Below are 17,248 nucleotides of genomic sequence, written 5' to 3' on the forward strand. Positions count from 1 at the left end.
AATCTCCATTATTCACTCCCAAAATCACGCTGTCTTTTTGAAAGAAATAATTAAGATCACAGTTGTCTGCTCTCATAAGCGCCGACGTCTCTCAGGTTTCGCTCTCGGAGGACGCGGTAACAGTTATGACGGAGACTTCTTTGAGATAATTGATTGTATTTGACATAGAGGACGCCTGGTGTATCAGCACAGATCAATCCAAACCGGTATGATGAGGAAAAAGCGTGAGAGGGAGTGGAGGTGTCTATTTAATCTTCCCTAATTGTTGAAGACAGCGGAGCTTCTCAAGAGGAAAAACTTTTCCGGCGCAAACAGCTCAGACCGATTAACTGTTTCTACGAATGTAAATTGGCTCTCACCTCGTTGAGCCCGAAAATTATTCCCTGGAATCCGCAGACCTAAAAATTGTACTGGGATTTAAACACACTAGTCACAAGATTTCAATAGCTCTATCAACACAAACTAATAAGATACAGCATGAGCCAATACAGCAATATGAACACATTAGATTTTACAAAAAAATGATTGGTAACTGTGTCTCTAATAACTTTAAAGTGATCCTGTAACTTAAATACATGCAGGCTCTAATAAACCACAATTGTTCTCTTGTACTAAAATATGTTGTTAGAAACGCATAAAATGTTAAATCAATGGCAATATTTTATAATATTTAGTACATATTTTGACCGTTAGTTGGCGCCATGGTTTGCGGGCTCGCAGTGATGATGTAATTGGGATCTTTCCAAATGTGTAGCGTGTTCAACAATTGCTTAATGCTGCCTAAACTCGAGAAGTAAAATGCCACAATGTGCTGCTTTTGAATGCAATTTCCAGTCAAATGGAAACAAGGGGAGTGAAGTGAGTGGTCAAGGTGGAATTATTATTTTTAGTGGAACCATCTCCCCCTTTTTGGTCCCTGTATGCACGTATCCTAGCCACCAAGCGTTATAACTGGCGCCCAAACATTTTTCCTGGATCCTCAGTCAAGTAGGGGAACCGTCTATTTTCTGGATACGACGGTCCCACCGCGTCTGCAATGTTGGTTTCAGATCTGTCAATTTTTTTGATTCGTCGGTCTCACAGCGGCTTTTCGGATCAGTCTATTTTGTGGAATCGATGGCTGCGACATTGCCATGGGATCGGTCTAATTCCTGGATCTTCGAGTGAGTAAAAAACACTTTACTATTGCGAACTTTTTTGTTGACTATTCTTCGTGGGAGTTTTCCCCAAATCATACTAAATAATTAAAGCACTATGGCACGCTACATTGACGACAGTGACTCTGACGTGGACCTTACAACAATGTTGGGAGTTCGTCAGGGAACGCGTGTTTGCGTACTGCTGAGCTCCCGAGTGAAGAGTGGTCAAGGTGGAAATATTATTTTTTTGTGAATAAATGTGCATAAGTGGAAGCTTCTCCCCTTTTTGGTACTTTTATACACGTATCCTAGCTACCACGCGTTACAATGTACAAGACCTGGATTACACAAGGTGTGCTCTTTGGCCTGTACTGTATGTAAAGCACAGGACAGCTCTGGATGCTAACAATCTACATAATTATATTGGGATAAGTTTGAAAACGCAATATGCTTACCTTGAATATCTGCTAATAACACCGGACTTCTAAACGGCATACACTCTCGCTCCCAACCGGAGTTCAACAGCACTCTCTCGCATCACCAGTTTTGCCCAACTTTTGTCTTATCAGGTATTTGCTCCACGCATTTTTCCCTGAAGCTCGTCTTGTGAACGACCGACAGTGCTGTGCTGCTCTTCACTTTTCAGATCTGGTTCAAATAGGAAGGGTAGAACTGACGACATGTTGGGAAAGCTAACGAGTGACACGCTGGAATTTTGGCAACGGGCCCGGTGACGTCACGCACTGCGACGTAACAAGAATGGCGACCTATCACTTAAAATAATTTTACAAACTTTATTAAAACAAAATCATTAAGAGGGGTTTTAATATCAAATTATTATAACTCATACTAACATTTATGTTTTAAGAATTACTTGTCTTAAAAATAGAGGATCCCTTTAACGTAACATAGCTATTAAGAGTTATTCAGATAACTATAGCATAAAGAACATGCTAACAAGTTTACCAAACCATAAGTGTCACTCCAAAACACCAAAATTACATGTGAAATGATATAATAATTAGTGTTGTTCCGATCATGTTTTTTTTTCTCCCGATCCGATCCCAATCGTTTTAGTTTGAGTATCTGCCGATCCCGATATTTCCCGATCCGATTGCTTTTTTTTTTTTGCTCCCGATTCAATTCCAATCATTCCCGATAAGAAAAAAATGAATAAAACTCAGACGAATATATATTCAACATACAGTACATAAGTACTGTATTTGTTTATTATGACAATAAATCCTCAAGATGGCATTTACATATTTAACATTCTTTCTGTGAGAGGGATCCACGGATAGAAAGACTTGTGACTTTGTATATTGTGACTAAATATTGCCATCTAGTGTATTTGTTGAGCTTTCAGTAAATGATACTGTAGCCATGCCCAAATGCATGATGGGAAGTGGAACCATGACTTTGTGCAGTGCTACCAATTGATATATATTCTCTGTGTTGGGAAATAACATAAGGTGTTAAGAAAAAGATCAATTGCTACCTTGCTTCCCCACATTGCTTCCCATGATATTTCTAATCATAGGGAGAGGGATTGTAAGGCTTTAGCCAATTAAGAAAAGGCTCCAAAGGCTGCCAAAATTCACTCTACTCATTTTACACTGCCTTTTATCTCTCTATATAGGTAAGACAGCGCCATTACAGATTGAGCGCGACAATGTGTGGGTGGGTCGTGCAGCGCATGCATTAATTGGGTTAAATATTTTCACGTGATACATTTTTTAAAAAATTAATTACCGCCGTTATCGGGATAAATTTGATAACCCTACCTTAAGCCTAAACTAAAGACTCTGGATGAGTGTAACATATTATGTTTGTAACATTAAATACAATTAGAAAACGATTTAATTAAAAAATATATAAATATTAAAAAAAGGCATGACTGATATTTTTTTGCCGATTCCGATACTTTGAAAATGACGTGATCGGACGATTGGGACATCTCTAATAATAATGTGTTAATAATTTAACACATAAATCGCTCCAGAGTATAAGTCGCACCCCCATCCAAACTATAAAAAAAACTTCGACTTATAGTCCGAAAAATATGGTAAAATACGGACCAGGTCTATTTTCTGATCGGCGGCCTGATCAAGCCCTGCCGTTTAGCACGCAACAAATAGGAAATAGAACGGCAGCAATATCCAGTTTTTCAAAGTAAATATTGTTTATAAAAGTATTATGCATGTAATTTTTACTATACTTTATTGAAACTTACGCAAAACAAAATGCACATAGGTCATTTGCATGGGATGTACAATACAGTATCTCAAAACTCAAAAAATCTGATTTTTTTTTTTTTTTTTTTTTTTGATGACTAAAGGAAATTACATTCTTCCTAAAAATACTGTACATGTAATACTGTCAGCGCTGCAATGATGAGTCAGTGCGACTTTCATATTGGTGCGTTTGATGCGGCAATGCGACGCTCCCATTGGTGGGTTACTGACATCACAATCGAGTCCAAAGAACAATAAATAGCAAAAAGTGAGCTAGACTTCAGTGCTGATTTACTGAGGCTAATGTCCGCTGCCAATTCTTGCAAGCGCTACACTATACAGGTAGTCCCAGGGTACAACGGGCCCGACTTACGCGATTTCAGCTTTACAAAGCCTGTGTCTCGTGGTTAAATTTTTTTTTTTAAATGTTGATTTTTGTTTTGTGATGCATACTTTTATTATTTTGGTGCAAGAAACATAGAGCAGGTTGCACTCGAGAGCATTTTACACACCCGCCCATCCCACACACAGCAGTGACGGCATATGCATATATGAGGAAGATGCCGAGTGACGAGGTGGCAGCCTGCGCGCAATTTTATTTCTTGTGACGCATCCAGTGGCGACCGCTGTATATAACCCCTTTTGTACTGTCTATTGTGCATTTTCAATTGTGGTCGAATACTTAGGGCGAGTTTATGTGATTGTTTGACACTGATACAGGCTAATTGTTTGTTATTGCTGTATCAGCGGCTACTTGAAAACACAAATTTGAATTGCTGTTATTAAAGATGAGACTGATTTCGTTTCATTTTATTTTAGTCTCATTCTGCAAGTGTTGAATTCATGAGCAGCTGAATAAAGTCAGAAAACCACATGGAAGTCTGACGTCTTCTTTTTGGAGCTTAGCTCACTGTCTAGCTAGGGCTTAGCTCGAAGGTCTTGGCGAGGACAGTACAATGACATATAATGCATGTTTTTTGGATAGTTTTTTAATGTTTTTTTTTTTTCAATTTAGAGGGTGTTTTGAGGTTTTTAAAGGGTCAATTCTGATTTACGCGGCAAAAACAGGTTACATCGCCAGCGCAGGAACAGAACTCGTTCGTAAACCTTGGACTACCTGTATTTGTGTGTGTCCACGCTTGCGTAGATTTGTAGTGTGAGGGGGTGCATCCGTGGTTGTTGTGTGCTTTTGTGTGTGTTGAACATAAATGTAGCTAAACTGTACTTTTGGCCTTTTCTGCATTTTTGGCCCACATACTGTATGTGCGTTTTTCTCTGAAGATACCGTCTCAATAATAGACTTTGTGTTGATCACGTAGTCTCCTCCGTTTTGCGCATGGGTGTCTAGAATCAACTCATGTGTGAATTTATTAACACATTACATTTCACATGTTATTCATTCTATCAAATAAATTTCCCCTAACAATGAAATTAAGAATCCAGCGCGATTTATGTTATTTTTCCTCTTCATTGCTCATTTTTTGGCTGGTGCGACTTATAGTCCGAAAAATACTGTGGTACCACTTTACAATAAGGGTTCCTTAATTAACATTAGTTAATGCATTTTTAGACAGTAACTCATGTTTAAGTAACATGACAACAATTCATTTAATCCCTTATCTAACATTAATATGTATATTAATTAACATGAGTTAATGCATTAGTTAATGCATTTTAAGACAATAACTAATGTTTAAGTAACATTACAATAATTAATATAATTGCTTATCTAATGTTTATTAATATATTAATTAACATGAGTTAATGCATTAGTTAATGCATAACTTAATGCATTCGTTAATGCATAACCAGACAGTAACTAATAGTTGGGGAAAATTTTTAAAAAATATATAGGCCTATATAGGGTTAGGGTTTAGCGTTAGGGTTTGTTAACTCAAGCATTTATAATTTTTTAGTCAAGGGACACATGTGCTACACTTTACAATAAGGGTCCAAAAAGCATTCAGTAATGGTTAATAAAGGTTAAGAGGGGGGAATTTAAGCATTTATAACTTCTTAGTTAAGGGATATGTGTGCTACACTTTACAATAGGGGTCCAAAAAACATTCATTCATGGTGAATTAGGTTAAGTAATACTTAACCAAGAAATTATAAATGCTAAGTTAACAAACCCTAACCCCATATAGGCCTTTTTTTTTTTTTTTTTAATTTTATTTTACCAAACCATCAGTTACTGTCTGGTTATGCATTAACTAATGCATTACCTAATGCATTAGCTAATGCATTAACTCATGTTAATTAATATATTAATAAATGTTAGAAAATCAATTATATTAATTATTGTAATGTTACTTAAACATTAGGTATTGTCTAAAGATGCATTAACTAATGTTAATTAAGGGACCCTTATTGTAAAGTGTTACCAATACTGTAATAGAGAGTCGTAAGATGCCTAGTGAATAAACTGAGGTCGTCTACGAACATATAAGCTTTTCTGTTCTTTGTCTTGTTAAAAGTCACTTTCTAAATCAGGGTCATCGACGCACTATTTGTTTATGTCAACATATTTTTACGAGGTATTCCAAGTGGCCGGTGTCAGTAAACAGCAGATGGCGTGGAAGGTCCATTTAGCACCATCGCTAGAGTCACCTACCCACCTGAATGACCCGAATCGCGCTTAGCAACCGATGCGGGAAAAAAAGAAATAAAAACGAACAAAAATGAGGAGGTGCCACTTCATCATTGTTTACTGTGGTTCCACTCGACGGCCACGCACCCATTTACCACGCACCGAAGAATTAGCTTGTTTATCGGCTTTCTGATTTCCTTCGCTGCTGACATTTCAGACGCACATGATCCATGACTGATGATGATGGTGATTGTGTTGCGCCATCAAAACAGAGAGAGAGAAGTCTTTGGGCTTGTGTGGTCTTATAATTAAATGTATGATGTTTAGTGTTGCGCCGGTTGAGGACAATAGCTTTTTATGCCTTCAAAAAGGTAACCTTGAACAATTGGACATGCTTTGTGAGACACACGGCACATTACAAATGATGCCGTGTCCATAGAGTAGGAAATTGGTTGTTCCAAGGTGATTCCGTTTAAGCTTCTTTTTACGGCCATGGCGCAGCACCTAACTGAACTTAGGAATGGGGAGAGAAGAGCTCTCCCCGAAAAGGTTGCAAGAATGGAAAAAAACCTTCAGCTTTTCATTACTAGTGGAAAGTGAGGACACCTAATGAAAGTGAATATTCTCTCTAGTCACTGTGCAATCTGCAGATATGTTTAATTTCCCTAACATGGCCCAGAGAGTCTGCGCAGTACAATACTGTCGAGAGACAAACACAACCCACAGGGAAATTACCCATCAGGAAGGCAATACTGTTACTTGAGATGCAATTACCAGGCCACTTGCAAGATTTTCAGCCTGGAAACCAATGACCATGTGTGTGTGCTTGAGAGGGTGGTCGATATGTGCATAACCGCATCTTATGTTTTGCAGGCTAAATTGGATTCTTTGGCAGAGAAGACTTCATTTAGAATATGTCCACGGTGCAAATGATTGATGTGACTATATCGTTACAAGTGGAGGCCTGAGACGAGATGGGGGCGGGTGTTGTGATATCACGAGTGAGCGTGAAAAAAGGCAAAGGAGGAAAGCTGCTTTTACAAACAGAATTATGGATACTTTTCCTCATTTCCGTGACAGCAACAGACGCCATAATTGCACTTTGCTCTGCTCGTTTACGCGCTCATTTAGCGAGCAAACACGACTTATGAGGGAGGGAGAGTGTCGTTTTGAATTGTGCTTTGCAAAAAAGCCTGCGCGCTTATGTTTGCGATCAGTTAAATAAGAGTCATAGAGGATTTAATGGACCAATTTAGCGGCGGGATCACACAGTCCACAAAGGAAAGGGAGCGCGGATTGGAATGAGTATCAGTGTAAACATTCGATAAGCTTTTTGCCGGAGGCTAACGCTACGCTGCATTATTATCAGTACCAAAATAGAATCAGCAATGCCACCGCTTATGCTGTATTTGCCACCAGGGTGAGATGAACACTGGCGGCCTGGCAAATGTCTTTCCACGGGACCTATTCCTCAAGTGAGGGACGTTCCTATTGTACGACAAATATTCATCTTGAATCTACTAATGAATCACGTATGCCATCAATGAGCAAGTGAAGAAAAGACCTGCCCGCACCCATTGCAAGGGGGGAGTTAGTGACTATATCTGCCGGCACAGTGTGAGCACAGCATGCATAATAAATGTATGACAAAACAATACCCCGGGCGCTCCGCTATTAATGATATGCAGCCGACTCATTATTAAAGTTCCAAAACAGCTCCTGGAGTAACACAGATGGAGTCAATTAAGCAATGAGCATGCTTGCTCGGCTACCGTTTCATCTTCGTGTCTTTTATCTCCTGCACATTACTCCATGGATGTAATTATTTGAGCTACTACGATGTGTTGCTCATCACAACATAATACCCAGAGTTAATAGTTGAAATTGCTTTGTTTGTCTTTTTTATTCGTAGCTAGGCGAAAATTGGCTGCGCGGCGCTCCAGGAAAAGTTTGAAAATTCAGCCACCAAGGCCAGTTTCACTTGGCTACATGGAATTCGCATAGGTGGAGTTTGACTTTTGGGACAGGACACCAGAACCCGCCGCGATAAGTGAAAAACCGCGGAGTAGCGCATACACCCCCATCCCCCACACACACACATTTTTGTGTGTGTGTGCTCAATGTATTTATTCAGATCTAGTACTGGAAAGAGATACATATAAGACATGTTTTTTCTCACTTTTTTCCCCCAAAGTATGATTATAAAAAAATTAAATATATTTTTTTTATTTATTTATTTTTTTTTTAATAAATGCTTTTTAAGCACTTCAAATGTAATAATTATGATCAGTTTTAAACATAACTGTCCCACTGAATCATTTTTAAACAAAAATAAAGTACTGTAGTAGAAAATGCTTGGCTTTATTAAATGCTTCTGTTTACCTAACATGGCTGTGACTCTTGGAGTGACATGTAGAAATTACAAACTCCTTATAAACACTTCTGGCGTTTATTTTATATGTCTCGAACGTCTCCACATTCTCCCCCCACAGACACACACATTCATTCCAGCCCGCGCTTCTTTGCAGAAATTGTTTAACAAGTTAAACGATGATTGACTGATTGCTGCCCGGCTTCTTTGACCAGATCAAAGCCATCGTTAACTTTAATAAGCAAGTGCCGCAGTGACTGAGAGCTGGGAAAGGGGGTGAGAGAGGCTGTGCGAGCGAATGATGCAGATCAAAGGTTTGTGGATTGGGAAAAAAAAACAAAAAACTATCGCACGTCCTTGCGATGGGACTATCGCACATGCGCACATCGCGATGGCGATGTTTAAACAATATATCGTTCAGGCTTAATAAGTTGACAATGAGCGTTTTTTGTTTCCCATCATTCTTGAGGGGAATTCTAAATCAGGCTGCTTAGGCAATACTTTTCGGCAAGATTGTCATCCATTGAATATGGTACGCCCGCCAGTGTCGTGCCAATGTAGTTACCCCAGTCAAAAATTGTATTCCCAGGGCGGCGTCATATGGAGGTAGATTTGTGTCTTTATTATTCAATCATAAAAAAAAAAAAAAAGTTGCTTCAATTTAAAAAAAAAAAAAAAGTTGCTTCAATCAAAATATACTGTATATTTTCAATTTAAAAAATCGCTTCAATCAAAAAAAAAAAATGTTTGAATGCAAAAATAAATTTGAAACTCAAAAAAATGTATGTATAAGCTATTTTTCTTTGATGGAATTTTTTTTTAATTGGAGCAACTTTTTTGATTGAAGTAATGTTGATTTGTGTTTGGGTCAGAGGTTTTTGTTTTTATTATTAAATCAAAAAATAACATGCTTCAAAAAAAATTTTTTTTTTTTAAAAGAAAAACCACTTAAATTAAAAAAAGAAAAATTTCAATCATCGAAAACGTTTTTGAATGTGAAAATTTGGGATTGAAAAATTTGCATTTGAACACTTACTTTTTCATTGAAAAAGTTTTTCTTTGATTGAAGCAAATCTTTTTGTGTTTGGGCCATATTATGAGTAGGACATTTGTGTCTAAATCATTCAATCCCCAAAAAAGTTGCTTCAATCAAAAAACCTATTTTCAAACAAAGAAAAAAAAATCATTTGAAAAATAAAATTGCCCTCCCCTAATTTTTTATTTTTTGGGGGGGGAGAAATTATATGCAAAGCAAATGACCGTCTAAGGTGCTAGTCACATGATCTGTTCGAAAAATAATTTTGACCCACTATAATTTTTTTTTTTTTTCATTCATTTTTGTTGCAGTTTTATTGCTTTACAACTTTTATATCTATAGGAAAGTCAATTTCATGCAATGACACATTTCAGCCACCAGGGGGGTCTGGCCCCCCCCTTAAAATCCGCTCATGGGAATTTGGTAGAAATGTCTATCATGAGTAGGGTTACCAACTCCCTGATATGAAAAAAATAATAAAAAGGCACACCTCATTTGCAGAGCCAGACGATAATCACCACCCTGGAAATATTTTTTTTTGTATGTGAAAATAATTTTACTCAACCCTGAAATAGGTAGGCCAATATATTTGAGTTATATAAGCGCATGGGAAAATAATAAAATGTATTTTCAATACTAAGTACACAAGAATAAAATTAACATCTATCCTGCTTAATTTAATATAATAATTATAGCAAAATTTTAAATTAAAATAAATTAACCCTTAAGGTCCTGAGTCTTTTAACAAGTGGGTTTTTTTATGTTTATGTTTTTGGCCGTATTTTTTTAAACAATTGAGGTGCGTTCAAAGTCCCCTCAGCAATAACATTTTTGCAATTGATCACTCCAAATATAATGTAGAAATAAAAATTAAATTGACAAAACACAAAAATATAATTAGTGAAAATAAAGTACACAGAGAAGAACAAGAAAACAAATGATCATATTTTGAAGATGGTTTTTACTCAAACATCACTCAACATCTTATCTCACACACTCCTATGTTGTCTTCTGTTATCTTCATGGCAAGCGACAGTACCTCAACCAATGAGATGAGTGGGATTTTGTATTGCTATTGTTCAGTCATTGGTCAAAAAGCAGGATAGGCAGGTAATGCATTTCCCTGTATATTCTTGTAAAGCACCATACCAGTATTCGTTCAGTCTACACATAAGACACTTTTTTCCCCCGAGTTTTATGATAATATGGGACACAGCACGTACCTTGAATGCTCAACGGCGTACCGCAAGCCACACGTCACTTTTGCTCATTAATCTTCATGACGTTAGCAATCGTGGTTATGCTGGTCAACCTCCCGTTTGTCCCCAATAGTAAATGAATGGAAATATTGTACGAAGGAGATGTTTACAGAGCTAAACCTACCAATTTTGTCCGAAAATGATGTCCCTGGTGCCAAATTCACGAGAAAAGATGTGGAAGAACATACAAATGTTTAAGTTAAAGAGATGCCTTGAGTGTGGAGGGCTAAAACAGAAGGGGAAAAAAGTCAAGCTCATCCATAGGTAGCTTTTTTATCGACACCTTTTTCTTGTGTGCATTGTCGTACGCCACTGACAATGACATTCTCCTGTTTCAACAATGTATCCTTTACCACCATATGCCCCATCTTTCTTATATATTATATCCTCTGGTTGTCTTACGTTTCTGACTGTTCTGGGGGGTAATTGACATTGCTATTTTTGTGTAGCGATCGCAAATGCTACTCAGTGACAGACAACGAACACTTCTAAACTTTTCATTAATAACAAATCTTAATTCTATCAATTTATTTACACGCGCCCCCCTCACTAAAGTTGTTTCTTTACAACACAAAAGGTAACAACGGGGGCAGTCAGATACCATTTTATTTTTTAAAGTTATTCATTGTCAGACAGAAGCAGCACGGCAAAACGCCATACTAAAAAATAAGTAAAAATATCAAGATGGCTTACCTATTTGACCTCTGAAGGACCATGGCCCCCAACAAAATGTTTACTCCATATAAAATATGAATGGCTTTACCTTGCTGGCATTAAACTGGTCTTTTAGATGTCCGCGCGGTTTCGGGAAACGTATGAAGAAAACATCCTTCGTAAGTCGTAATGTCAACAGTCGTTTCTACTAGTTCCATAGTAACAGTGTTTGATCGGCATGTTTATTTTTGAAAGATTACCAGAGAAAACAAGCAGAAATATAATGGATTGTATGCGAAGGCGTGTGTACAATGTCCCACTTCCGCATTACGATGGCGACATCACTGTCTAAAAATAGCATTTGTGTGGTACTCTATTCGGCACGCGTGCTTTTGCTTCTGAATACGGGACAATTCCATTTTTCAAAGGACGACTGGGGGTAGGGATCTTATTTGTCTCCTAATGATTCATGAGAAGACATATAAGAACCCACGCCCTATCAGGACAAGGCTGGATTGAGTTTGTGTCGGTTAATTTGGCTTGGATTTATGTTGAGTCTCAATTTGGTATTTTGTTTCGAAGTGATTATTATAGAGTCATTTAGGCCAGTTCCAACAGTCCTCTCAAAACAATAAACTCCACGCCTGACCCAGTCTCACTGAGTAATGTGAATTTTGCTAGACATCATAATGATGAGTAGACCCACAATCAGGGGTGAAAGTGGCTAGAATTTCTTGCCGGAACTCCCCGATGTGAAGGTTGCCACGGAGCCAGAAACATTTTTCTTTCTTTCTTTCTTTTTATTGTGTGTGTGTGTGTGTGGGGGGGGGGGGGGGTCAAACCTCTTAAACTACTGAAATGCAAAGAAAACTGTTTTAGCAGTTATTTCTATAACACCCCCAAAAACTGATTTTCATTCAAAATTGTATTTTTTCAAAGATTTGCAAAATAAAAGTTAACAAAAGAGCAATAACCCCAACCTCCATCTACTAATTTTTATTTTCCCTCCTTTCACATACTGAATGCCAAATCTCAATTTTAACTAAGAACATAGGATGTATATTAAAATTGAAGTTAATGTAAACATTTACATTTTTTTTTAATGATAAAGATCTAGGTAACATACATTCACAAAAATAAGTACAAATGACATTGACATTGATATTATGCAGAGTGAAATGGAATATATTTTGAAGATCGCGCAAACATTGACTTTTTTAAATCATAAAGAAATGAATAAGTAGCCTAACATAAATGAACAAATAAAAGTCCAAAGTGCACATTGAAACCTCTGAACCTCCCCTTTAGAGCAGATAGAACCAAATATGATAAATAAGCCTCCTCAACTCTTTCGTTGCTCTTAAAGATTTGATTCATTTTATGTTGCATTGCCCTTTTTTTCATCGCATCGATTCAACAACCTTTTTTTTTTTTTTTTTTTTTTGCTGTTCCAGAAACATCCACATTTGAACCAATCAGAGCTCTATCTCTGCTGATCACAAGTCAGTATGTCAGCCAATTGATTGGATAAATGAGTCCAGGCGTTTTGCTTTGCTGCGTGCATTCGCACGTTGACGTGACTCATCATCATCAGACTCAGATAACTGCAGCAGCTGGGGAAACCTCCATGCGGTCCGTGGAATAAAATAAATAATTAATATTGGTGGAGACGGATTACGCTATACAAGCACTTTATTATGCTTGTTGTTAACACTTGTGTATGTAAATCTGATATTGGTAGATTGTTTTCTTCTTGGAGATGAAATGCATGTGTGGCAGCTTAACTTTTTTTTTTTTTTTTTTTCGTTACATAGCGTTTTGACAGTTGTCTTCGTATTTTCGTAATCAAAGCACAGTGTACCGGAACAGCATTCCGGTCCTGAATCTTATACCGGAACCGCATTCCGGCCCTGAATCGTATACCGGAACCATGTTCTGGCCCTGAATGTTATACCGGAACTGCCTTCCTGACCGCTCTGGCCCACTTTCACCCCTGCCCACAATATATCTCAAAAATGATTTCAGTATAAAGTATAAATATTAGCCTGTTTCAATGGCCCTTCAGAAATGACAGTTTCACTTAAGATGGTTTTGTTTTTGCTTTGTTCTATCCAGGGACCTGATGCCTTCAACGCTGGAGGGACAGATCACCATGGAGAAGACCCCCAGTTACTTTGTAACCAACCAAGCCCCGAAGCGCATCCACACCATGGCTAGAGACATCAAGCTTATTATCGTGGTGCGTAATCCTGTCACCAGAGCCATTTCGGACTACACACAAACTCTGTCCAAGAAGCCCGAGATCCCGACCTTTGAGGTTCTCGCCTTTAAAAACCGAACCCTAGGTCTCATAGACGCTTCGTGGAGCGCTTTGCGCATCGGAATATATGCGCTACACCTGGAGAGCTGGATGCAGTACTTCCCTCTTTCCCAAATGCACTTTGTCAGCGGCGAGAGGCTGATCGTGGACCCCGCAGGCGAGATGGCTAAAGTCCAGGATTTCTTAGGCCTCAAGAGGATCGTGACAGACAAACACTTTTACTTCAACAAGACGAAAGGTTTCCCATGTCTGAAGAAGCCAGAGGACAGCAGCACTCCCCGCTGCCTGGGAAAGTCAAAAGGAAGAACTCACCCCAAAATCGAGCCTGACGTGATTCGACGGCTGCACAAATTCTATAAGCCCTTTAACATGATGTTCTACCAAATGACTGGACAGAACTTTGAATGGGAGCAGCAAGAGGAGAGCATATCTCGAGGCTCTCTGGTCTAGCGGGCAGAGCCACCCACAAGCCTTCTACAAACTCTTCTTTAAAAAAAAAAAAAAAAGAAAAGAAAACCGAACTATTCTATTCCATCTTCAGAGGGCACACTAGGATGCAATCATGGCACTGTCCATTTGCCTTCTCCCCTTCCCCTCATAACTAAATGTTGTTGAAGATGACAGATGAATATTGTACATACCAAACATAAAATATATTTATATTTGTGAAAAAGGATGATCTATTCGTTTGTTTTCAAATGATAATGCAGATTTTTCTCTATAATAACTCACAGAAGAAGTTATGACATGGCGGTGACACTGGCTGACCCTCTAAAAAGTTTATTGTTGAATAAAATGATTACTGCCGACCTCTAAATTGACAAGGCAACAAAATTTGACCGTGGAGTTCTTTCCAGTGAGAACCAATTGTGACCTTATCGTCAACATGAGAAGAGTAATATTTCTGTCAATTCAAGAAGCCAATTGATATTGAGTGGTGGTGTCCAGCCTCCAGCTGTATGAAGGCAGCTAAAGGCAAATGTCAAACAGTAAACTAAATGTTCCTTTTTTAACCTTCAGGGATTATTGTTCATGTCAGCAAGGCAAGCATATTGATTCGAAAACATATCCAAGTCGACTGCAGTCCAAAGGTCCAAAGCCACTCTTTTGTTTCATTAAGATTATTGTTGAATAACAGTTTAAATAATATGCAATTGCTGTTGGTATGACAGGGAATGTCAGACATTTTATTACTACACTGCTGGTCAAAAGTATGCACCCACGCAATTCAGTAAGATAATGCTCAATTTCTCCTAGAAAATGATGAAAATTACAAATGCTTTGGTAGTAATACAGTGGGGCAAATAAGTATTTATTCAACCACTAATTGTGCAAGTTCTCCCAATTGAATGGATTAGAAAGGCCTGTAATTGTCAACATGGGTGAACCTCAACCATGAGAGACAGAATGTGGGGAAAAAAAAGAAAATCACATTGTTTGATTTTTAAAGAATTTATTTCCAAATTAGAGTGGAAAATAAGTATTTGGTCACCTACAAACAAGCAAGATTTCTGGCTGTCAAAGAGGTCTAACTTCTTCTAACGAGGTCTAACGCGTCTCCACTCGTTACCTAATGGCACCTGTTTTAACTCATTATCTGTATAAAAGACACCTGTCCACAATGTCAGTCAGTCACCTTCCAAACTCCACTATGGCCAAGATCAAAGAGTTGTCGAAGGACACCAGAGACAAAATTGTAGACCTGCACCAGGCTGGGAAGACTGAATCTGCAGTAGGTGAAACGCTTGGTGTAAAGAAATCAACTGTGGGAGCAATTATTAGAAAATGAAAGACATACAAGATCACTGATAATCTCCCTCGATCTGGGGCTCCATGCAAGATCTCACCCCGTGGCGTCAAAATAATAACAAGAACGGTGAGCAAAAATCCCAGAACCACGCGGGGGGACCTAGTGAATGACCTACAGAGAGCTGGGACCACAGTAACAAAGGCTACTATCAGTAACACAAATGCGTCACCAGAGACTCAAATCCTGCACTGCCAGATGTGTCCCCCTGCTGAAGAAAGTACACGTCCAGGCCCGTCCGCGGTTCGCTAGAGAGCATTTGGATGATCCAGAAGCGGACTGGGAGAATGTGTTATGGTCAGATGAAACCAAAATAGAACACAGGTTCTCGTGTTTGGAGGAGAATGAACACTGAATTGCATCCGAAGAACACCATACCCACTGTGAAGCATGGGAGTGGAAACGTCATGCTTTGGGGCTGTTTTTCTGCAAAGGGACCAGAACGACTGATCTGTGTAAAGGAAAGAATGAATGGGCCAATGTACTTAGAGATTTTGAGTGAAATTCTCCTTCCATCAGCAAGGGCATTGAAGATGAGACGTGGCTGGAAAACGTTTGGCCTCCGTTATTGCCAACAAAGGGTACATAACAAAGTATTGAGATGAACTTTTGGTATTAACCAAATACTTATTTTCCACCATGATTTGCAAATAAATTCTTTAAAAATCAAACAATGTGATTTTCTGGGGTTTTATTCCACATTCTGTCTCTCATGGTTGAGGTTTACCCATGTTGACAATTACAGGCCTCGCTAATATTTTCAATTGGGAGAACTTGCACAATTAGTGGTTGACTAAATACTTATTTGCCCCACTGTATGTTCATTTATTTTGCTTTCAATGAAAAAACACAAAAGAGAATGACAACAAAAAAAAAGTCATTATCATTTTACATAAAACTCCAAAATTGGCCGGACAAAGTATTGACACCCTCAGTCTAATACTTGGTACTTGGTAGCACAACCTTTCGACAAAATAACTGAGAACACCCGCTTCCAGTATCCATCGATGAGTTTCTTACAATGCTCTGCTGGAATTTTAGACCATTCTTCTTTGGCCAACTGCTCCAGGTCTCTGAGAATTGAAGGGTGGCTTCTCCAAACTGCCATTTTCAGATCTCTCCACAAGTGTTCTATGGCAGGGGTCCCCAACCTTTTTTGCGCCACAGACCAGTGTGATTTGGGTCTTTTTTTCACGGACTGGTGTTCTGTCAAATTTTTCACCCTTATAAAATTTTGCTCCCAAAGCTTTTGTGGCGGTGAAAAAACCTCTATTTTATATTCCGCTGGACTCTCAATGTTATCCAACGGTGCTAAAATCCTATTTACATCATAAACATACATGTGCAACAGGAAAATGGCGTAAATTAATGCTTAACGACACGTCAAAGTGGTTAAGTGAGAGAGCTGCGTGCAGTTGTTGTGTGCAGCTAACATGGCAAACGTAAGTTAATATTCCTTTCTTTAAAGAAAGTTTGTAGAATGTACTTTGGAATCGCTGCATTCGCGGTCATTTTTAACATTACGCGCATGCCAAATTTGTCAGAACACCGGCAATGTGCGGCAGGAAAGTACAGGAAATATAAAATCACATTTGTTTTTAGCCCTGTCGTGTTAAGTGTAGGGAAAATACAACTCACCCACTAAATAAGAGGGAGGTCTGAGCTTGTTTCGTTGAGACGAGATGGTCCCGTGATGGGAGAGTGAGGGAAGCCCGCTTCACAAAGAAACGATGTTGGAAATTGTAGCACAGTTTTCAGTGCTCTCTTAGCGATGTCAGGATACTCCAAAACGACTTTAATCCAGAACCTCGGTAGAGTTGATGTCTCAAATGTACGTT

At 38.5% G+C, this 17,248-nt stretch overlaps 1 protein-coding gene across 1 annotated transcript in view; it reads left to right on the top strand.

Moving 5' to 3' along the window:
• The window catches only part of hs3st4 (heparan sulfate (glucosamine) 3-O-sulfotransferase 4), a 256,639-nt gene extending 241,762 nt beyond the window's left edge, over positions 1 to 14,877 (top strand). Inside the window, exon 2 of the mRNA XM_057861486.1 lies at positions 13,399 to 14,877. Within this exon, the coding sequence (XP_057717469.1) occupies positions 13,399 to 14,053 (655 nt within the window). The 3' untranslated portion in view covers positions 14,054 to 14,877. The remainder of the gene's footprint in view (positions 1 to 13,398) is intronic.
• The last annotated feature ends 2,371 nt before the right edge of the window (positions 14,878 to 17,248 follow it).

The sequence above is a fragment of the Corythoichthys intestinalis genome, chromosome 16, assembly GCF_030265065.1.
Source record: "Corythoichthys intestinalis isolate RoL2023-P3 chromosome 16, ASM3026506v1, whole genome shotgun sequence".
NCBI classification, from domain to species: Eukaryota; Metazoa; Chordata; class Actinopteri; order Syngnathiformes; family Syngnathidae; genus Corythoichthys; species Corythoichthys intestinalis.